This window comes from Thunnus thynnus, chromosome 15 (genome assembly GCF_963924715.1).
Source record: "Thunnus thynnus chromosome 15, fThuThy2.1, whole genome shotgun sequence".
Classification (NCBI taxonomy): Eukaryota; Metazoa; Chordata; class Actinopteri; order Scombriformes; family Scombridae; genus Thunnus; species Thunnus thynnus.
Window position 1 is genome coordinate 8,966,992 of NC_089531.1, and position 22,414 is coordinate 8,989,405.

The following is a 22,414-nucleotide window of genomic DNA, read 5'->3' on the forward strand; positions in this document are numbered from 1 at the left end:
AATTTGACATTTTTGGAGCTGTCATGCTGGTTTTGGTGTGTGAAGCTCAGTACACCACATACTGTACAAATTAAATTTCTTGGTTGAAGAGCTCTCACATGGGCTCACAAAATTTCTAGAACCCCTAAAGCACCCTTACTATTTCCAATGCAACAACAATGAAGCTAATTAAATGTGAATAAAATAGTTTCAAACAAGTGCATGAAATGGGTTTCTCACATGAAATCAAGTTAAATTACTGAATGTCCTAAACAACTACATGAACCCAACAAGACAGACTCCATTTGGTCACTGTAAATTTAACTTGAGATTACAGCACTCTCTAGTGGTAGGAAAGTATAAGACAACATTAGAGTGAAATGTTGAGCATTTATTTTCATTTTCAATTATTTATTGAAAAATTTTTGTCTGGAATTATTTTCAATATAAAAAAAGAATGTATAAAATAAGCAAGAAATTACATCCAAGTAATCCTAGTACACACACTGAGTGTCACTGTAGGTTTACATTTGAGATTCTTACAAGAGTCATATATACATATAACCAAAATTCAACATGTCAACGTGACCCCTAAGCTACATGTAGACAGTGCGTTTACTGATTATTAATTGACATTAATATATTCTCACTGAATTTCAAACCCTTTGTTTCTGCTTTCTTGCAACAGTCAGGAGTGTTTTTTCATGAAGGGTAAAATACCCACATTACATGAACAACATAATCCAAATAGAGGCATATTTTAAGACAGTAAGGTATGCCTTGTAGTTCAGGCTTCAATTTCTGAACCAAATTAACATCAGAACTACTCCATTTTGTCCAGCAGCTGGCATATGTCCTCCTGGCCACGGTAAACTCTCTTCATCCCTCTTGGAAGATAACGGCAGGATGAAAGGTTGAGGTAGCTAAGAGCAGTCATTTGGCCGATGACTGACCTGCAAAATCCAGTAAAGACACAACAATGTTTGAATCATGCTTAGTTTTATACATAGAGATTGTCTCTTAAAAGCATTTATTCCCGAAAGTGTTGGTTCATAGTTTATTAGATTGTTTGGACTTGGAGTTAAGGGGGAAAACTGTAAGCTTGGTACCTTAGGGCAGGTGGCGTGATCCTGGTCCCACTCAGGTTGAGTGAACGTAGGGTGTCTGCATTTGTTGCCTGAGCAAGGTAACTCATTGCTATCTCCAAGTCCTCCTCAGAGAAGAGCTGATTAGCGATGTCAAGCTGTTGCAGTGTCTGGTTCCACTTTTGGGTCACCATGTGAAGTCCCTTCTTAGGTGATAACCCAATATGGCTGCTGAAATATTGTCCCCAGAACAGACACTCAAGCTCTGCCGGATCACAAACAGAAAAGGGTAGAGTTGATTAACAAATGGGTTTTGGATGCAAATACAGACCACTGATATTAAGCACACAGCTGGGTAGATTATTAGTAAATTCAAAATAATTACTAAACCTTTATACAAGTGCTCAAAGATATTAAGCTTTACAAAACAGATTAAAAATAAGTATTTCTATGCCTCCAATAAATTCTTAGGCCATCATAAATGCTTAAATATTAGATATGAGTATGAGTAAGTAAAGTATTAGCTCCCATTAGGTCCCATTTTAAATCAGACTTAAACAAAAATATCTAAAATACACTAAAAACACCTTTACCCCAATTAACTAAAATTTTACCAAGGCTCATAAAGTAAATCGTAAACATAATAAATCTCGTGAGTTAGGCCTACCAAGACAAGGTAATGTTGCAAGACCAGCTGGTGTGATTCGAGAACAGCCTCGCAGGTCCAGCACCCGCAACTTGGTGGAGCCGAACAGAATGTCCAACAAATCTTTGTCGGTCATGTAGGAATAAGACGTGGTTGCGATACATAGTTCCTCCAGTAACGGGAAGCCTGATGTTAGTTCAGCACCATTACGCATTGTCTTATGAAGAGGTCTGACATTCAGCATCCGGAAGGTCTAATGGGAAGTACAATGGATGTACAAGTTTCATAGGTGAACACAGTACACACATACTTATTATACTGATTCATACTGACACACTGAGCGAAAGACAGTGAAGACAGAATAACAATTCATACTATATGTACATTAGAGTTGCAAAATTAATTATTCATAATGACCATTTTCTTCATTTAGCAGTGCTGCACTTCCAAAGCAAGGGCATTACAGTGACAGATAAAACTAACTCACAGTCATCATTTCATTTTAGCACAGAGAAGATTTTTTTTTACCTTGAGTTTAGGGCATGCTATCTGTAGTGCCTGGATGCATACGGGAAATTCGCAGTCTTTACTGTCAAGCTTTGTGTTGACCTCCAAAAACTCCAAATCAGGACAGCATCCCCTCTGAAAAAACAAATTCAACAAGCGATGTGTACCAAGTTCATTTGTGCTCACTGACTTGAACTGTATGTTATGTATACATTAAAAAATAACAGAGAAAGAGAGAAAAAGGGGCTTACGGTGATAGCAGTCAGAAGTCTGTCATTCTTTAGTCCATGAGTGAACAAGATTTGCCTGATCTGACTCCCATGATTTTCAAGGTATTCCAGGAGACCTTCAACCTGAAACTGCAGTGAAATTTTTTTTTACAAATGTACAACACTATATGGAACCATACCTAGGGGGTAAATGAACACCTGCTGGGAAATACTGGCTGTGGCTGGTATATCATTGAATATTTGGACAAAATGCTGACATAATTTTGAGTTCCTGTTCTGTTCTTAACCTGGAGCTGTCAGGTAGTTGACAGTGTCTGATTTTTACATTTTAGGATGCACCTGCTGCTATGCTGGTAAACAAATCAACATTTTTACTGAACTGGTCTACCTCTGAATACTGGAGATTTATGCTCTGCAGAGACCGGCTGTGCAGACCGAGGCTCTGGAAAGCCCGCGCTGTCAGGCCTGTGCAGTAGGAGAACGTGAGGGAGCGAAGGTGAGGGCAGAACTGCGACACAACCTAAATCCCAACAACATAAACAGAAAATACACATAGTAAATACAAAATGCATACACTGATAAAAGGTTTAATTCTTAGGATTTGGAAAATGTGCGACTTGTTATTTATCAGGCAATGTTTCCATAACATGAATTATTTTCTCCCCAAAAATATGTAGAAATAAAGAAAGAAATAATATAGAGCCAATTAGGACTGCACCACAAGATGACCATTATTAAGATGATTATTATGGATTCATCTGCTGATTATTTTCTTGATTAATATTGTTGTCTAAAATGTCAGAAAAGAAAAAAAAAGTAAAAAATAATTTTCCCATCCAAGGTGATGTCTTGGACAGGGAAAGACAATGATTTATCCCAACAGTCCCAACACCCCAAAAATATTTAATTCACTCTCATATATGACAAAGAAAATCTTTAAGTTCTCATATTTCCCTAGTACTCTTTCTATTTGAAAGGCTGAACGCAGCAAATGTTTGGCATCTTTGTATTAAAGATTACTAAGACAATTAATCAACTATCAAAATAGTTGCCAAATTAATTTAATGCTGATCGAATAATCGGTTAATCATTTGGGTTCTATAGCCTACAAAATAATAATGTTTAAAAGGATAGATATCTAGTCTTGATGACTTACATCCACTGCATAGCTAGCATTCTTTGTCCAGTGACAGAGAGAGAAGTCTCGCAGCTGGGAGAGTCTAGAAAACAAGAGGGTCTGTTTATCATTTCATTTTCAAAATGGTGCTGGTATTTGAAATATGAGAAAGACGTAGTTCACATCATGTACATGTCAGGCCTCTTCATAAAACCCCACACTTATCTTACTGACCTGTTCTGTGCTAGCCAATTAAAAGTGTTCTTTATTTTTTCCTCTGTTTTAGGCAGCTGGGTTTTTCCTGGCGCAATCCAGCAGTGACCTACAGTCACCTTGCGCCACAGGACCGGACTGGAGGCAGCAATGTTCCACAGATGACAAACTCTCCCCACCCTACAGCAGAAACACAGCAGCAACATGTGCTATTGTTCAGGATGTTATTTATGGTCCCCAAATTATACAGTACTCTGATAGGTTATATGGTTGAAATCGATATAATGATACAAATAATATTAATGTTAGAGCTACAACACAGTTAGAGCTCAAACGATTTGTTGATTAACAGAAGATTTATCAGCAACAATTTTGATAATCCATTAATCAATCTTTTGGTCAAAATGTCAAAAATGTAGTAATTCCAGCTCCTGAAATGTGAAAATGTGCTGATTTTCTTGGTCATTTATAATAGCAAATTGAATATGTTTGAGTTTTGGACTATTGGTCAGACAAAATAAGACACAAGACACTTTATAAAAAAGTATATAATCAGCAATTTAAACGATTAAGAAAATATTGTTAGTAGAAGCTCTAATTGCGCTACAACAATTGTATAAAAAATAATGAAATTGGTGTTCAAGGCAATGACACATGTAAAACTGTTATGCATTGAATCAGACCAAACTCTTTTCATGTGTAAAACTTGGCTGGTTTTTTAATTAAAATTTGACTGGAATCATTAATTTGGAAGGCAGAATTTTGTGAAACGATGACATGATAGAATCATATCATAATGATAATTTCTCAAATTCATCAAACTACAATATTGACATACAGTATCTACCAGTCCTATATACTGTATTTGAAGCAGGTCACAGCATGAACTTATTAACTTCTCACAGATACTGTACATCAAATCAAGCTTGTGTTTATTACCTGCACAGAAATGGCACTGCACCGTCTTGTATGACCACCAACTGAAAAATATTGATTAGCACCTCCTCAGGAAGACTTTGACCCCATCTGTTGTCTGTTGCTTTCTCTGGCACAAACAAAGACGTGTCCTCTTCTTCCTTGACAACTTTGGCATCTTTGTTAGTGTTATTTGCCAGTTTTGGCTTGGCACGGACTATCTTTTTTTTCTTAATCTGAACAGTTTTCCCCTTTCCTTTACTTAGTTTCTTTTTTTTGCTTCCCTTCTTTTTGGGAGCCCAGGTTGAATCACCATACTGTGAAGCACTACTAGATATGACAAGAAGCATATCTTCCCCTTCGTGGACAGTGTAGCTAGGTCGGGCAGACCTTTTGACTCTGGCCTTTTTATGCTTCTTAGCTTTATGATTTGTAGCGGTGCCAGATTTCCTCTTCAAAGATGCCTTATTCAACTTTGGTCCATGTTGTCCTTGATCAGATACGTTTGATGTGCTTGGTACAGTGTCTTTACTTCCTTCCCCGTGGGGTGCAACTTCTGCTTCAGTGGAATCCATTGTGTGCTGCTATGTAGTCTTTATCACAAGCTTGATCCCAAGTAAACCTGACATCGGCACAGCAGTGACATATTAGCACCTGAAAATAGAATCAGAATAAGATCAGTCTGTATCTGTGTGGGGGATTTTTATCTACTGAGTGTAAATATGAATGTCAAAAAGAAATGCAACAAAGTGGATGGGGTGAAAATAAATACAACAAAATTTACATTTCCGAAGCTTACAATGATGTCAGATCATGACTTTAAGTACAGATGTTTGTAGGTATATTGTAGGTGTCACACAAAAGCTTTCGCAGCAAACAAAGAACTACAGGGGTTAGATACAATATCAAGAACATCTGTACAGTCCAGTTCAGTCCAGCACAAGCTCAGGTTCCCTCAGGTACATGATAAGGAGCTATGGCTACAAGTAACGATTATTTTCATTACTGATTAATCTTTTGATTATTTTCTCGATTAATCAGTTTCCTTGTTTGGTCTATGCAATGTGAGAAGATTGTGAAAAATGTTGAACACAGTTTCCCAAAGCCCAAGTTGACCTCCTCAAACATGTCTTGTTCTCTCCACAACAGTCCACAACCCAAAGTTTAAAATTCAGTATACTGCCATAACGAACTAAAGAAACCAGGAAATATTCACATTTGTTGGAACAAGTTGGAACCAGAGAATTTGGACATTTGTTTCTTAAAAAATTATTCAAAATGATTAATAGTTTATCAAAATAGTTGGCTGTTAATTTAATAGTTGGCAACAAATCTATTAATTGACTGCAGCTGTAGTAAGCAATATTAACTGCAAAAATCACTAAATCAGTGGGTGGAAAATGCTTAAAATTACAAGAATGAAATGCACCCTTTAACAGAAAGTAAATGGTTGCTTTTTGCATCTAGTGATCTGGTCAGAGTTCTGGATTTTAACAATATAGTGGATGGTTTACCCCTCATAATATGTTTGTAACAACTAGTTATCACATACAAAACACATGTTCATCTATAATGTGTTGAATTATTGTAGATTAAACTCAACAGCAGCATTTAAAGAGTTTAAAACTAGCTCAGCCTCGACCAATAACATTAAAATACTGCTTACATTCTGCGTAATGAGTAGCTTTACTTCTGATATCTTCAGTATATTTTGCTGATACTTCTGTACTTGTACTTCAGAATCATGTTATAGTTTACCAAAGTGTTTTGTTTTCTAACGTTACCGGAAGCTGTGTGTGCATCCTCTATTGTTTGTAAACGGAAAGCCAGACCTATCCTAGAAATCCTAGCGTTTGCCGACTAATTTGAATAACTTGACAAAAAACCCACTATCAAATAATTTACATACATAATACAGCAACGTTTTCAATGACGTTTCAATGACAACGTCAATTTGTTACCTAACGTTAGTGTGTATTGCTTTACATTGGCTGTTCGGTATGTTACAGTTAGCTGTTAGCTGCGTTAGTTAACGAGGCAAAATGCAGCATAGCGCTACAGAAAAATCACAATTACGGTCACGTTGACAAAAAACAGTTACTACTACCCGGAATTTTCAGAAATGAAACATTTTAGTATTTTAAACTCACCGGTTCTTGTATCTATTACCTGCTGCTGCTAGTTCTCAACATCCAGTTGTGTTAGACCCACAATGCATTTCACAACCGCACTGCGATTGGTGGAGACTTCGACAACAACCCGCCTTTTGGTAAAGCTGTCCAATCACAGCCCAGCGCACTGTTCCAATGTTGTGAAGAAGACGAGTCTCACGCCTGGACGCATCTACAGTCTCACGGCGGTGCTGATTCTTGGTAAGAACTACTACTAAAAGTTTATTTTCATTACGTGCACACTTTTACTTTGCAGCATAGATTTTCCAGCCTGGTGTTATTCACAGATTACTGCAGTTTTAGATTGCTGTATCCCCTGCAGATAGCATGCTGCTCATATGGCTAATGTTAGCATGTAGTGCAGCATTAGCACTCAGTTCTGTAAATATCTGCTTAACGTACAATTACAGGCTGCTAACCACAGGGGTCGTTTGGCTTGTTGTGTATATTTGACTTTAATGAGACAGCAACAAATATATACTTAGGTCTTATGTGTGCACAGGTATTTTAGCATATCCAGGAGTGGTGGGAGAAGGCATAGACATTTATACGGAGACACCGCATTGGCCGCTGGATCGTAGGCCTGTAAACAAATACAAACAAATATCCCCTGTAAATGGGGAGCTGCAGGTTTTCTGGATAAAAGCACTATAACGTTTACATTTCTCAATCTATCTCATTGAGTCGTTTTAGATCAAGGCTTTATGATCGACGTGGAGTACAAAAAAAGTTTTGTCTGACTTAGAATCATGATAGTTCGGCTATAATCACTGCTAGATGCTCAAGAGAGGAGTTTGTATCAACGTTAGATCTACAATACATCAAGAACCTAATTACCAACGTGGTGGAAAATAATTCATTGTCATAAGGAATTGTAAAAACTCACGTTTGTCAAGCATGGATTTGGCTTATTTTCCTTGGTTAATACTTGCGGAGACGCCCCTGTGTAATATAACTTAATGTGCAGAAAGTTTTGTTTTTTTTACATATGGAAATGGCTTTTTTTGTCTACGTCCCCATCATTTTAGCTGTTTTTGTGCTCCAGGTCAGAACACAGCTCATTCACTTTGAAATACAACTTAGAGTATTATAATAAACATACTCATCTGGTCCCTCTGACTGATATATTATTATATATGACATCATTAGATTATTAATACTGAAGCATCAGTGTTAGAGCAGCATGTTACTATTGTAGCTGCTGGAGGTGGAGCTAGTTTCAACTACTTTATATACAGTTAGCTAGTTTAGTCTAATGGTGCCTAACCTAGGGGTCAGGCCCTCCAAAGGGTCACCAGATAAATCTGAGGGGTCGTGAGATGATTAATTGGAGAGGAAAGAAGAAAACACAAAGTTCTGATACACAAATCTGTTTTCAGTTTTTAGGCTTTTTCTCTCATCTTTGATTTTTGGTGAAATATTGGATTATTTGAACATTTATTGAAATGAAACCATGTGAGAAGTTTAGAGGGAAAAATCACAATTTGGTGGAGCTGTTAACAACTCATAGACATCTGAAATGTGACCCCGACTACACACTGCTTTTTGTAAGACGCCAAAAAGGTTGGAAACCACTGGTTTCATCTTTAACAATGTGTTGTACTTTAAAAGCTTGTTATATTATCCATTGTGTCAAATCTTCATCTGAAAAGTAACTAAAGCTGTCAAATAAATGTAGTGGAGTAGAAAGTACAATATTTCACTCTGAAATGTCATAGAGTGGAAGTATAAAGTAGCATAAAATGGAGATACTCAAGTAAAATACAAGTACCTCAAAACTGTACTCAGAACAGTACTTGAGTAAACGTACTTAGTTACTTTCCACCACTGCAGATTGAAGAAATGTTTTGATTCAACTTATGTGTCATTTTTGAGGGTTTGGTTTGATGCTGTTGAATTGTATTGTGTTATACTGAAAAGTGTTTCCAATATTTTCTCCACCACATTTATATCAGTGAGAGTAGAGTACAGCATAATACAATATAATTCAACAGCACCACCTACAATTGGCTGAAACATTTTACATAACTATTCAAATATTTAGATACAATGCAGCAACGTCTAATTTACCATTTTAAGATAAATTAATATTGATGGTTGCAGCTTTGCAAATGTGAAGATATGAAGCTTCTCTGTGTCATACATGATAATAAATGCAATATCTTTTTGTTGATCAGACAAAATAAGACATTTTAAGATTGTACTATTTTCTGAAATTTTAGAGATAAACCGGTTAATCAAGAAAATAATCAGCAGATTAATCGTTAGTTGCAGCCCTAATCACTATTACTACTTGCCCACTCCCTAGTGTTAAGGGGAGCCATTTTTCTTCAGTGATGTATTCTCTAAGACGCCAATTACTCCTATTCTGTCTCCAATATGTGAGACATTGACTGAAAATAACAAGAAATTGTTCATGTTTATTACCTTTTTATTAGTGCCCTGATGCAGTTTTGCTCAACACCATTATAGCATTGTTTCTCTGTGATTGCCTAATACTTTTTAATGAGTATTTGTCTCCAGATGTGGGGGGTTTATTGTTGTTGGTTTTTTTTTTATTAAATGAAAGTAAATGAGCCCATGAGGTATGGCAAGCTGATATAACAATAGCTGTCCTTAATTGTATTGCACAATCACAGTCAATATAAAAGCAATAGTGAACCGTCATGAAAAAACACTAATCGCAATTGAACTAAACCGTTTTGACCTGATTTTAGGTATTACTTCACCTGGATGCCATTTGGTCGTAACAAGCGAGCATTTTGACAGCACACATTTTTTTCTGCTTCAAATGGTTATACTTCCAGATGCCGAGGATTGAAGGTTATTAACTGTCTCTCTCTTTAAAACAGTTTACGATGGAGGAGGGTGAAGATTTCTCTCTTTGTGGAAAAGCAGCTGTAACTGAGGCTAATCTGAGTAAGTCTAAAAAAGAGTAAAATGGCCCATTAGTAAAGCTGTAATTAAATTGACCTTATGAACTAATTCTCCATATATTACCTTTCTTGCTGAACAATTCATACCCTAAAAGATTTTCCTTCTTTCCTTATTTTTTTGTATATTGTGGCATAATTTCTGAACTTCTAGATAACTTTGTCTCACTAGTGGTTACCTTGTCATGTAATGAAAGCTTAAGTAGATAAATGTAATCCAAAACAATCACGCATTTTTTTAGCAGTCCCCATCTCCACCCATCCTTTCATGTACAATTTGCAACCCACCCTGACCAGAAAAGCATACATTTTTTTACTCATTTGCTAACTTTTCTGTTTTTCAGGAGATGATTACTATTGGAAACTTGTTGCAGACTTCATTGGTCCTCAATCGGGGGAAGGATTAGAGCTTGATAAGGCGCCTTGCCAAAACAGACTATTGATTCAAGTTGGACTTCTGAGAGAGGACAATAATTTTCCATGGATTGCTGTCGTGGAATGGCTGAAGAAAATCTTCCCCAGTCATCAGTCAGCTGACTTTCGTCGTTTGATTGAAACAGGCATTGCAACAACATTGAGTCTGGGTAGTGATGCAAGGCTTACCTTCCTGGAATCAGAAGTCAACTTTAACTTTGTTGGCCCAATATGTGACAGCATTGGAGTTGAACGAGAACATCTTTTGAAAATGAGGGATTTTTCAGAGCGAGCTCAATCAATTGAAGTCACAAATGGATTGATTCTCGAGTTGAGCAACTTTGTCTTCAGGGAGAAAATTGCCCCAGTCGTATTAGTTACTTGGCTTAAAAACTTCAACCCTGAGTTTTGTAAGGATGGGGATATTCAGAAGGCATATAAAGTCCTTAGGGCTAAGATAAAAAAGTTAAAACTGTGTTGTCGCAATTATGAAACAAGAAGGCACAGGAGGAATGCAGCAATGGAAAATCTACTCCAAAGTCCATTTGAACTGGTGCGGAAAAAACCTGACGCACGGAAATTCGTTGTGAAGAAACGCATGAAAAGAGATGACTTTGTAAATATTGAAAAAGTGACAATCAAGGAAGAATATGAGAGCTATGAAATCTCACAGAGTGAGGAGTCAGAGATGAACAGAGGAGTTGTAAGGAAAGTAGTATTTAAGGAACATCCCTCTGTGCGTGATGAAAAGGATGAGGACTTGGATGCATCCAACAACAGTGGAGAAGAAACCCCAGATAACAAAGGAGAATCCCTGACCCTGCTTGACATTGCAATGCTGTCTGTCCAAAAGCTATCAAGTGTGTACGGTGGGAAAACTACAGCTTGCAAGCAAATTTCCTTGGATCTTCTCAAAAATCAGTATACTCTAACATGCAAGGAGCACCCAGCCATGGCAGAGTTTGAGAAAAAACTCGAATCATTTAGTGAAGATATTTCACTTGCCTCTCCTGTGGTGTTTTTACACTACAACGCCAATTTCCTTGTTGACGTGCATGATGCCATTGAGCAGCAGATTATGATCTTTGAGAAGGAGATCACTCAGTCAACAGGAGAAAAACTAGGCCGTGATAGGCTGCCAAAATTCAGTAACTTTGTGAATTTGTCAGAAAGTGCAACTTCACGCTACATTCACATGGCTTGTGACATTTTGAGCCCTCGCACCCCTGATACACAAAACTACAGAAAACACTGGGTGGCTTTCTGTGAAGAAAAGAACAATCCCTCCAGACTTGCAGTGAATGAGTCAAACCGATTCAACAACTACTTTGAAGCTGCAGCCGGTCTTATTCACCATCACAAAGAGGTGGCTCTCTTCTTCTCTGATTTGCTGTCACTGAATAATGACGAATGCCCAAACGTTATTCTGGAGAGTGTTGCTGCCGATGCTAGTGATTCTGTGATTCAGAGCTTTGTGTGTGTTCTGGCTATTGTTTACTGCAAAATCCTTGGTCCTTACTGGCAGCTTCTGAAAAGTGGAGGAGAGTACTCGCTCTTCAGCCAGTACATGCTCTGTCTCTACCAAAAGTTCCTTGATTGGTCTAAAGATCCATCAACACTGCTGGAGCCGGAAGGGGCCACGAATGTTTTTCTGCAGTTCCCATTGCAGGAGAAAACATTTAATGGGATTTTTCCTTACTGTGGTCATTGGCACACAAATAGAGACCTAATCAGAGCTTGTCTGAAGAGGATGATTAAGGTGATTGCTGCCGTCACAGAGGAACACCTGAAGGATTTCCTACCAGGAGGAAAATTTTCCCAAGTCCCCTCTTCAGATTTGAGTTTGCAACTAGTAAGTTGCACATTTTCTGTCTTGATGGCAGAATATCCCTTTGGCCACGAGTACCCTTACAAGAAGAAAAGACCTGACAAGTCTTCCAAGCGCTCCTCACAGAAGCACTTGTCCTCAGACTCGGATAGCTCTCTGGAAGATAATGGCAGGTCTGGCTCATCTGATGATAGCTCTGATGACTCATCTGATTGGCAAGCTAAAAAGAATTCCCACACTGACGGCGGTAAAAAGGAAAAGACAGGAAGGGGATATTGGAGACGGGATGCGGATCAAGAAGAGCGTGAGGAGAACATGGATAGGGACTACATAATAGCGACTGTGAACAGAAATGGAGGGCCATGCAAATCACAACAGGATGTCGACAAAATGCTGCTACGTTTCGATGGAAAACCCCGAGCTGAAAAACGGGAAGCAGTTCGCTGTGAGATCCTGTACCAGAAGATGATTCTGAACAACACAGACCAACACTTGGATTGTGTTTTCCTCAACAGAACAGACATGGTGTTGAAGCTGAAGCTCGCACTTCCTCGTGTTAAACCTGGGTACTCTCTTGTTTTAGCCCCTAGAAAGACAAAAGCAAAGCCATCATCTGTTGTGTCCCACGACACAACAGATGATACAACTGTTCAGAGTGAGAGCAACAGCACATGAGAGCTTCAATTCCATCTGAAAAGTGTGATACTGTCGAACAGTGTGATAAATGCCAGGGGAGGGAAATCTTGTCAATATGTGACTTCCTCATATGATTCTGTGTTTACAAATGAAAGGACCAGTGTGTAGGATTTAGTGGCATCTAGTGGTGAGTATGCAGATTTCAACCAACTGAACACCCCTCCCAAGCGGGTAGGAGAACCTACAGTGGCCGCGAAACTTGTGAAAAAGCACAAAAGGCCCTCTCTAGAGCCAGTGTTTGGTTTGTCTGTTCTGGGCTACTGTAGAAACATGGTAATGCAACATGGTGGGCTCCGCGGAAGAGCACCCACTCCCTCTGTGACTACAAAGAGCTCATTCTAAGGTAACAAAAACGAAACGATTCTTATTCTCAGGTGATTATACACTAATTGAAACATACTTATGAATATTATATTCTATTTCTGCCAATAGATACCCCGAAATCTTACACACTGGTCCTTTTAAGCAAAAATACGTACAATGACCTAAGCCTTTCCACACAATCAAAATATAATGTATAACTGCTGCCATATGTGTTGTACATACAAACTGTATTTTCTACGCCACTAAATGAAAAAGGTTATGTTCGATTTTGTTGCTCTTATATTTTTTATATGAAATAGCTCACTAATTTTCATGCCATTGTATTGTAAGTAGTTTTCTAGAAAGATTTTGTTGCTAAAAAGTCAGCTGTATTCTTTTTTTATACACCATTGTTCCCATTTTGATCATGCTGTTGGCAGTCTGTAACGATTGCTTACTAAAAAATATTATATGAACCACTGACCAAATAAATATCTTCTTTGTTCATATTTTGTTTGTATTTACATTGTCAACTTCTATGATAAAAGAGGAATGAGTAGTCTAATGTGTAGTTATTAAGTTTTTGGTAATAAGCAATATGAGATCATTGTAAAAAATCTGCCTAGCCTTAGTTTAAGTTCATGTCTCTATTTTCCACCATTAGTCTGAATTTTGCTTGTTGTCAGTCACACAATAACCTTGTGTTTCTCATATTAGAAAGGCATGTGTGGTTGCATCACAGGCATCAGCAATGCCACTGAGTTCATGCTTATAAAAGCATTGACTGGGAGGGGCTCAAGAAAATAGCAACCAAGGGGGCTTATTGGGGTCACTGTGCCAAACGTCAAAGCTTTATGATTTTTCAGATATAATGCCAAAAAGGGAGCACCCAAACCCCCTGTGACTCATAAAGGAGATGATGGGGTCTGTGAATCTCATGAACACTTGCTATTTGGTTTGATCTTATGGTAGTTGGACAATGGTATGGGAAACAATGGATAGTAAACTTGCCTTTCCTGTTTTTTAAGTCATAAATAGTTTTCTTATGTCAGCACATACAACATAAACATATTAACAGCCACTCAGTATCTCTAAATCACTTGAAGAAAAGACCTGTAAAATAAATGTCCTTAGTCTGATATTTTAAGGGGGAAAAACCTTTCGAACGAGTTTGCGTTTCTCAGATCCCGCCCGCATCAGTTGTCTGCTTGTTAGGAAACGAACACACCCCTTTTATTCAACCAGCGAGCTCTGCGAGGATGGTGCCTTCACGGTTCTCGGGAATACAGAAATTTATAGTAGATTGAGCATGAACAGTGCAGTAACTACGGGTCCACAGCAACGACGAGCAGAACCGGGTAATTTTAGGATGGGTCGTGAATTATGTTTAGGTATAACCCTCCAGTTAAGGTCAGAAATTGGTTTTGTGGGACTGTGTCGAACAGCCAACATACGAATAATAGAAATAGTTTATTGGAAGAGCTTGGTACAGTTGCTAAGGATGCTGCAAATGCGCTATGTTTGAATGAAAAGGATGAAAATATATGTATATATGAAGCAACACGAGTTGGCTACTTATCCAGGGTATAATTTGTGCTTTTCATAAAAGAACAAATCGTCTGTAAAACTGTAGTTGTAGTATTGACAAAAAATGATTTTGGATTGATATGCAAAACTTTATATCTAGATAAACTGGTCAAATGGCCATGCTTTATGGTAGTAATATTTTAATTTATTTAGAGAAGAACTCTGGTCAGGAAAGTTAGCTTTTTAATCCAACTATTTATATATATATATATCTTTTTTTTTTGGCAAATTCCTTATGCATAAAATGAAATGTACTAATAGAAAACCAAACTTTACCTTATTTCTAACTGGTATTGAGCTCTATAATTCTCTAATCAAGATGCAAAGTAAAAAAGCAACAAAGACCCAAATTATTTTGACAACATAAAGCTATTGACTTATTTTACTTGATTATTAATGTTATTTTTTTCTTCATGTTATTTATTTTGAATGAATGTAAAAAAGCTTATTGCACAATCCCGTAACCAAAATTTTTAAAAAATATATTATTATGTCATATTTGAATTCCCTGGTACTTCGTTTCCCCTATTTTGTTCCTCAAACTTGTTTATTTGTTTCTGGGGTTTTTTTTTTTTGTTTGTTTTTATTTGACTGTTTTCAATAAAGTTGAGAAGGGGAAGTTATGAAGTGTACGTGAAGGCATCCGAAGGGGGCGGGAACTTTGCGTAAGGGTCCACCATTCTTCAGGTTACTGCAGCGTGGAGGGTAACACATTGTCGGTGTGTTGTCCAAACAAAGGCGTCCGGCTCAGCAGCGTATTCTCTGTCCTCTTTGCCGGAGTGAGCGGCATGATGTCCGGCAGCTGGTGGAGCAGTGAAGCGGTGACCCACGGGCTGATGGCTCTGTTCGCCGTGGGCTCCTGGATTTCCGTCAACAGTCTGTGGGTCGAGCTCCCGGTGGTTGTCAATGTGCTGCCCGAAGGTCAGTGCGGTAACTTCTTAAGATGATATCATGTTTACTCAGGGTGGGAAATTAACTTCTTAAAATGTGAACATCTACCAGCCGCTGATAGATAAATGTTCAGTTTCACCAGCCACCCAATAGTAAATCATTATTTTGTGTCTGAAATCTACCAGCTTCTTTCATATTTTACCTGCCAGCATGTGGCTGGTGACTGGAGTGACTTCACACCAGTTATTATAATATATTTACACCTTTTGGGTCCCTTATTTCTTATTATTATTCAAGCTTAACCCAAATTTGACGATGTTAGCCTCTGCCAAGTAATGCTAGCCAGCTAGCTTAACACATTTAAACTGAATACTACATTGAATTGGCATGAATATATAATATAGTATATATAATATTTAAACAGATTTAAACAGTAATAAACAGAATAAAGTACATTATATTTCCTCTTCTCAGGGATGGAATCAAGTACTGTACTTTAATTAGAGATGCACTGATACTGATATCGGATATCGGTCTGATACTGACTCAAATACTTGGATCAGCTATCAGTTATTATTATTTTTAATAAATAACAATTCAGTAAATTAATATCTGTGTATTTATTTCTTACATTTTGCTTTACAAAGTTAGGATAGCAATGTGTAAGTCAAGCCTGATTTTGCCTTACACATAAATGAATGATCCCAGTCTCTTCCACGCCGTGAGGCATAACAGCTTATTAAATAAACACTGATATCCTGTATTGGCTGATATCCAAAGCCCAGGTATCAGCATCAGGACTGAATCAGATGGGTGCATCTCTAATGGGTGGAGAGGAAGAGGCGCCTGCACCTGTGAGAGTTGCTCTCCCTTCTCCTCACCCATGGCTCCCTTGAAATATTAGTATATTGTGCATATATATATAAGATATATTACACCTCCTCCCATTTGGATATTGCAGTAGGCCATATAGCAATTTCGATAAAATTTCAATGAATTGTTCAACCCTAATAATATAATATGTCGTAATGTAATAAGTAATATGTAATTAGTAATATAACACTTTTCACTTTAACTGTGTATTTTTTACATTATAGTATTGCTACTTTTACTTAATATAAAGATATTATCTAGATACTTTTATAGTGACTGTTACCATTAGATGATTGGTAGATGAATTCAAATTACTTTTTTTGTCATTGTATTGTAATCGATTAGGCTATAATCCTAACATTATATGAGGTATAAATGTAACAGTCAAGTGATTTACTACTGTACTTTACTTTTTTGGTATTCGGGGGTTCAGTATTTTTAGTAAAGCTTGAAGGTACACCTCTCTATGTAATAATCGGACTAATCGGACTGTTGTCTTTTACTGGGGCCTGTTTCAGAAAGCGAGTTTAGTGAAAACTCTGAGTTTTCAGTTCCAGAAAAAAGAGCTAAATTAAACTTTTGGTCAGTTGGCAGTTGGTAGGTTTTCTTCAACAGACCCTGAGTTTCTCTCTGTCTCTTCCCTCTTACAGAACCAGACACGCTGTTTCATTTCCTCATTCATTCAGTCCGTATCAAAGCTCATTCGTAAACGGAGGTTTGCTGTCTGTCAGAATCTAAATCCTGGTAGGATATTAGTTTAGTTACTCAAGGACTTTCTAAAGTTTCGGCTTTCATGTGCATCAGGCATTTCTTTGAACAGCGGGTTTTTCTCTCACATTCAGATATTAAACAGCGTGAATTCATCCTCAGCTCAGAATAAAACCTCTGCATGTCCTTTTGTTATAACACAGTTCTTAGTTTGTTAGAGCAGCTTCTGTGCTGAAATATTTATTGCACATAATGTGTAATCTCAGTTTCAATTTAAACAATCGGTATGAAGCTTTAGACACGTGGGATCAATGAATAATTATCTCTATCACTCATGATGTGATTGGTCGCACTGATGGAACATCATTCCTACAATATTGTAGATGTTAATATGTTGAGTGAGCAGGAGCAATGAGATTTTTAAATAGGGAGCTTAATCTTAACGTGTTTTAACAGTATTTCAGTGACAATGTTTAAATTTACTACATTTGTTGAAGTAGCTGAAATAAAGTCACTGAATGCTGTTGAGCTGAGATACAAATAGACGTCTAAAAATTTTAAATATTCTGTATTTTAACCTCAACGCCTTTTCAAATACAAATCACCAAACACATTATTACTAATCAGACTGTGAGCTACAGTCATGTCTCTATGTCTTTGATCTACATATGTTTTAAATCTTTAACTATTTTTCTCATCTTCAGTTGCTGCTTCCTGTGTTTTGTCCATCAGATTAAAGCTGAACAAATATATTTAAAATATAATGTAGCTGCAGCCTGATACACAGTCAGATTCCACTTTATCATCATTAAGGAAATGTAAGTCTGCTAAATGATGAATTAATGAACAACACTGAATAAAACTTTATTGTGTTAACTTATTGACACTTTTCCCGTTTATCTTTTTTTAAAGATAAATGTGCCTCGCCCGCACACACATGCATTCATATCTCTAAGTCCGCTGGCTCTGCCTTTTATTTACCCGTTGCCATGGTCACTCGTAGATGATGGCTTTTTTTTTTTAATTCATCACGCACGGGCTTAACTCAGAGTGAACATACTCAGAGTTGATTGAACTGACTCTGATCAGCTGTTCTGAAACCAAAAACTCTGAGTTTCCTGTCTCGGGGTTCATCAACTCAGAGTTCAGGGTTTGACTCAGAGTTTGTTGAACCTGCTTTCTGAAACAGGCCCCTGGTCTTCAAGGCTGAATCTCTGAAAGTATTTGACAATTACGGCTACAGTAAAATTATCAATGAGTGCCGTTACTGGTGTGGCTATCATATCCCCATTACTGACAGTTTCTCCATAAAATTGTCTTATTTGTAAATTTAATTATAATTAATTAATTATAATTTCTTACTTAATGTTGTCAAATGCATATCTGTAAAAAAAAACTCCTGTCACTGTCAGTGTACTGTAAGTTTATTGAAAAAGACATTTTAGTCATAGACCTTAGTCATGCATTAAACTCAATATTTATTCTTACTATAAGCTGCAACAATCAGTCATACACTTTAAACTGTTACACTGTTATCAATAATCAATAAAATACATGCATAGAACAAGAAAAGCAATGCATTTGAGGATCCACAGAATACAATATGAACCATAAAATGTAAAATATTGGCTGGATAATTCAAAATAAGTAAGTTCAAGCCTGGTCACATGTCATATTAAGATGTTAAAATATAGCGTCCCATTCAACCATAACTGATAATTGCTTTCTCTTGTTTTAGAGTGGAACCTGCCTGCCTACCTCTCAGTGCTGATAGCGTTTGGGAACCTGGGTCCGATAGCGGTGACCATCACGCACCACTGTGCTCCGGGACGTTTAAACGAACGTGTCGTCATCCACTGCATCCAGGTGCTGGCGGTGGTGGCGTCTGCTTTTCTAGCTGTCTTCTGGTCACACACCGTCACAATAGCAGGAAAGGAAAGGTCGCTGCCCTTCCTGCTCTTCACCTTTGTGTTGTCTTTCGTGTCCTGTACGTCCAACGTCACCTTCCTGCCTTTTATGTTCCGCTACCCCCCTCAGTATATTCGTACTTTCTTCATCGGTCAGGGTTTAAGCGCCTTGTTCCCTTGCATCGTGGCTTTAGGACAAGGTGTTAACAAGCTGGAGTGTAAAACCGTGAACGGCACGGTGCAGCCAAACTATTTAAAAGAGAGCTTTCCGGCAGAGAACTTTTTCTGGTTCTTGTTCATCATGCTGTCAGTCTCGGCCCTAAGCTTTCTGGCTTTGACACGAAGACAGACGGCGTCGGAGCAAGAGGCTCCGCCGCAAGAGTTTGACAACGCAGCGGTGATAAAGAACGGAGAGGAGACTCACCCGCTACACAACGGAGGGACACCGGTGTCCGAGGAGCAGGTGCAGATGGAGGAACAGTTACCCCCTCAGACGTTTTGGACACAACGCAACATCTATCTGCTGATGCTGCTCGCGGTGTCCAACGCCCTCACCAACGGGGTCCTGCCTTCCGTCCAGAGTTTCTTCTGTCTGCCCTACGGCACCATGACCTTTCACCTCTCTGTGGTGCTTGGCAACATAGCAAACCCCCTGGCTTGCTTTCTAGCTATGTTTTTTGTCATGAGGTGAGAAAATACTTCACTTTTTGTACTTTTATTTGAGTCAAACAACTTTTTAAATATTCATAAGAGCACAGTCAGTTGTTCTTTACATTTGGTCATTGTGACTTATATAAACCTTTATGATCTGCCTCATTTTGTCTTCCAGGTCCTCCACTGGTCTGGGTGTTTTGTCTTTAGCGGGTGGAGTATTTGCTGCATATCTAATGGCTTTAGCAGCACTCAGCCCCTGTCCTCCCCTCCTGGGAAACCCCTCTGGTGTGGCATTAGTGGTGAGTGGTGATACACATTTCAAATTTTTCAGTACTAGTGCTGATATCATATGTGAGTTTTGTTGTTGATAGCAATATTAAAACCCTTTTTTTCCATTTGATAAAAAGTGAAGCATTCAGTTTTCCTCAAAAAAGGTTGTAGAAGGTATTAAAAAGTCCCGAATTTCATTTACAAAGTTCTTGAATATTTTTTTCTTCCCTGCTGTAGACAGTAACATTATCTATAATTTTTTTTTTGTTTGTGGTTGCAGGCTGTGTGGAGACATTATACATTTAAACACTATGTGTGAGACCTGGTGTGACAGTGGATTGTGCATACAGGAAGCCATTTAATCATTTTTTTAACGTCAGTTAAAGCGGTCCAGGTTATCCAAACATAAAGCAGACATCTAAAGTTTTTTAGATGTCTGCTTTATGTTTCAGTGCAGGAGAATTATTTCTTGTGACCTGACCAGCTGTCTTACTAATTTAAATTGCATCACAGTGCTATAAATAAAAAAACACCAGTAGGGCAAAGAGTAAATTTTATTCTGAGCTGAGGGTGAAACCTGTGTGTGTGTGACAGAGATCGCTGTTCAGATAAATGCCTGAGTGAGCATAAAAATGGTGACAGCAGTAAAGATAGTCCTCTGATAACGAAATAATACCTGACTGGGGTTTTGATCTTCCTTCCCAGGCGTAAATCTCTGTAAATCAATGATCTTTAACACCGACTGGATCAGATAAGATCTGTGTTTCCCTTATCTCAAAATCTCAGAAAACTTTCACTGACCCCTCCTCCTGGAACAGACCTCAGAGCTCCACGACACAGAAGCTTCACTGTTGTCTAATTTCCTTCACGCTCTCTATGTCTGACTTACTTCATCTACTTGTTTGTGCCCTCTACAGGTCGTCTCCTGCATTATTTTCACCGGCCTCTTCTCCTATCTGAAGGTGGTGATTGGGACTTTGCTTCACGAAGCGGGTCACGCCGCCCTGCTGTGGTGCGGCATCTCTATACAGGCTGGCTCTCTTATCGGGGCCCTCACCATGTTCCCCCTGGTCAACGTCTATCAGGTGTTTTCCAGGGCACAAGATTGCGTGGATAACTGCAGTTAGCATGACCTAGATATGTTCAGTTTTTTTTTTAATTTGTTTTTGTTTTGTTTTTTTATACACACAGCTCCCATTCATTCCTCATGGGAAATGACTGTTATGAACCCTGCTTTGAGGGTTCGTGAATGACGCATCAGATCTTTGTTGACCTCATCTTTCTTATCGTGCCTCAGATGATGCATTCTCTTCAGATTTAGAGGTCTCTGAGTTTGTGAAAGTAAAAACATTCCCTCATAATGGGAGCATTGTGTTGCTGCACATTGGCCAAGGGGATGTAAAACGCATATGATGCAGTAATACCAAATGTGCTTTGTGTGGTATTTATAATGAATCTCTATGTAGCTGAAGTTGTTTACAAGTAAAGCAACAAACGCTACTGTTGGATTTCTTTCCCACTACAACGGATCATGTGAAGTTATTTACTCAGGGACACAATCGTTAACTTATTCAACCACATTTGTCGCTCCTCTGTCTAATTAATAAGAAATATTCATATTCAGAAGTAACAGTGGGCACCTAGATCCTAACTACAATCCAATCTCAACATAAAAGCAATCAGTGTTCATTTTTTAATTTCAGTGGCTATTTTCAAATGTATGGCTACCTCATCCGTTTGATTACACTTAAATATGATTTTTTTTTTACACATAAAATGTTTTATACAAACATTTTATGGCATTTACAAGTCATTTGGGATGTTTATTCATTCATTCCACATATACAATAATGCTGTGTCGCCTCAAGGGAACAATATCAGGCTTTGGGAGTAGTAAAGTAATAAACAACAAATGCAACATTTCTGGTAAACAAGGGATTGTGTCATTTCAGTATTTGAAGTAATTATGTGTATCTTTGATATACACTACTACCTTTAAAAGTCAGTTTTATTAACCATGCTGCTACAGCACATCAGATTTACTGTATTGACTATTAAACTCTTCAGGAGTTTACAGAAGAAGAGTTTGTGAAATTTGCCTTAACTTTATAGTGGACAGCCTGCTTTTTTAAACAGTTATTACTTATCCGTCAATGTTAATGCTGATTTGTAATTGGATTCAATAATGTCCAATACCTGTGTGTGATCGATGTGCTTTTTAAAACTTTTTTTGTATAAATGTAGCCATTTGTTTGTTGATTTTTTCAGTTGATTGTCAGGCATACTTTGTGTTCAGCATGACATACACACCATGTTTGTGACATCAGAAGACTGTTGTTAAGTGTAGTTTGAAATATCAGTGGTAAACAATAAAGATTTGTTGATAATGATCTAAAGTTGTTGTTTTGTTTTTTTTTTTACATACTCAATCAGTAGTGGTGGGGCTGTTTTGCCTCTTCATTTAACCTTAGTGCTGTTCCCAGCATG

At 37.9% G+C, this 22,414-nt stretch overlaps 3 protein-coding genes across 4 annotated transcripts; 2 read left to right on the forward strand and 1 right to left on the reverse strand.

Moving 5' to 3' along the window:
- Nucleotides 1–349: 349 nt before the first annotated feature.
- On the reverse strand, nt 350–6,919 carry fbxl6 (F-box and leucine-rich repeat protein 6). Of its 2 annotated transcripts, none has more exons than XM_067612325.1 (10): nt 6,843–6,919; nt 4,717–5,346; nt 3,799–3,957; nt 3,604–3,667; nt 2,836–2,967; nt 2,469–2,576; nt 2,239–2,352; nt 1,732–1,963; nt 1,089–1,329; nt 350–932 (listed from the first exon to the last, which is right to left on the reverse strand). In XM_067612325.1, exons 2-10 carry the CDS (start codon nt 5,265–5,267, stop codon nt 803–805), a joined length of 1,731 nt encoding a protein of 576 aa, XP_067468426.1. In that variant the 5' UTR covers nt 5,268–5,346; nt 6,843–6,919; the 3' UTR covers nt 350–802. The 2 variants fall into 2 exon arrangements, with proteins under 2 accessions (XP_067468426.1, XP_067468427.1); XM_067612326.1 differs by having other exon boundaries at nt 6,862–6,915.
- A 56-nt stretch (nt 6,920–6,975) lies between these two features.
- Nucleotides 6,976–13,546, forward strand: LOC137198446 (uncharacterized). The gene is made up of 3 exons (XM_067612324.1): nt 6,976–7,064; nt 9,716–9,782; nt 10,141–13,546. The coding sequence occupies exons 2-3, from the start codon at nt 9,722–9,724 to the stop codon at nt 12,711–12,713; spliced, it is 2,634 nt and encodes an 877-aa protein (XP_067468425.1). The 5' UTR covers nt 6,976–7,064; nt 9,716–9,721; the 3' UTR covers nt 12,714–13,546.
- Nucleotides 13,547–15,235: 1,689 nt separating this feature from the next.
- slc52a2 (solute carrier family 52 member 2) lies at nt 15,236–22,317 on the forward strand. Its single transcript, XM_067612328.1, has 4 exons — nt 15,236–15,545; nt 18,835–19,690; nt 19,833–19,956; nt 20,845–22,317. The coding sequence occupies exons 1-4, from the start codon at nt 15,413–15,415 to the stop codon at nt 21,052–21,054; spliced, it is 1,323 nt and encodes a 440-aa protein (XP_067468429.1). The 5' UTR covers nt 15,236–15,412; the 3' UTR covers nt 21,055–22,317.
- The last annotated feature ends 97 nt before the right edge of the window (nt 22,318–22,414 follow it).

What these genes read in the sequence shown, in the direction of transcription:
- fbxl6 (XM_067612325.1), bottom strand. Translation starts at nt 5,267, where the DNA reads ATGGATTCCACTGAAGCAGAAGTTGCACCCCACGGGGAAGGAAGTAAA. An exon ending in GCAGTGCCATTTCTGTGCAG is followed by an intron (nt 3,958 to 4,716) that starts GTAATAAACACA and finishes TTTCTGCTGTAG; the next exon opens with GGTGGGGAGAGTTTGTCATC. An exon ending in TAGCATGCCCTAAACTCAAG is followed by an intron (nt 1,964 to 2,238) that starts GTAAAAAAAAAT and finishes ACTTCCCATTAG; the next exon opens with ACCTTCCGGATGCTGAATGT.
- LOC137198446 (XM_067612324.1), top strand. Translation starts at nt 9,722, where the DNA reads ATGGAGGAGGGTGAAGATTTCTCTCTTTGTGGAAAAGCAGCTGTAACT. An exon ending in TGTAACTGAGGCTAATCTGA is followed by an intron (nt 9,783 to 10,140) that starts GTAAGTCTAAAA and finishes TCTGTTTTTCAG; the next exon opens with GAGATGATTACTATTGGAAA.
- slc52a2 (XM_067612328.1), top strand. Translation starts at nt 15,413, where the DNA reads ATGATGTCCGGCAGCTGGTGGAGCAGTGAAGCGGTGACCCACGGGCTG. An exon ending in TGTCAATGTGCTGCCCGAAG is followed by an intron (nt 15,546 to 18,834) that starts GTCAGTGCGGTA and finishes CTCTTGTTTTAG; the next exon opens with AGTGGAACCTGCCTGCCTAC. An exon ending in GCTATGTTTTTTGTCATGAG is followed by an intron (nt 19,691 to 19,832) that starts GTGAGAAAATAC and finishes TTTGTCTTCCAG; the next exon opens with GTCCTCCACTGGTCTGGGTG.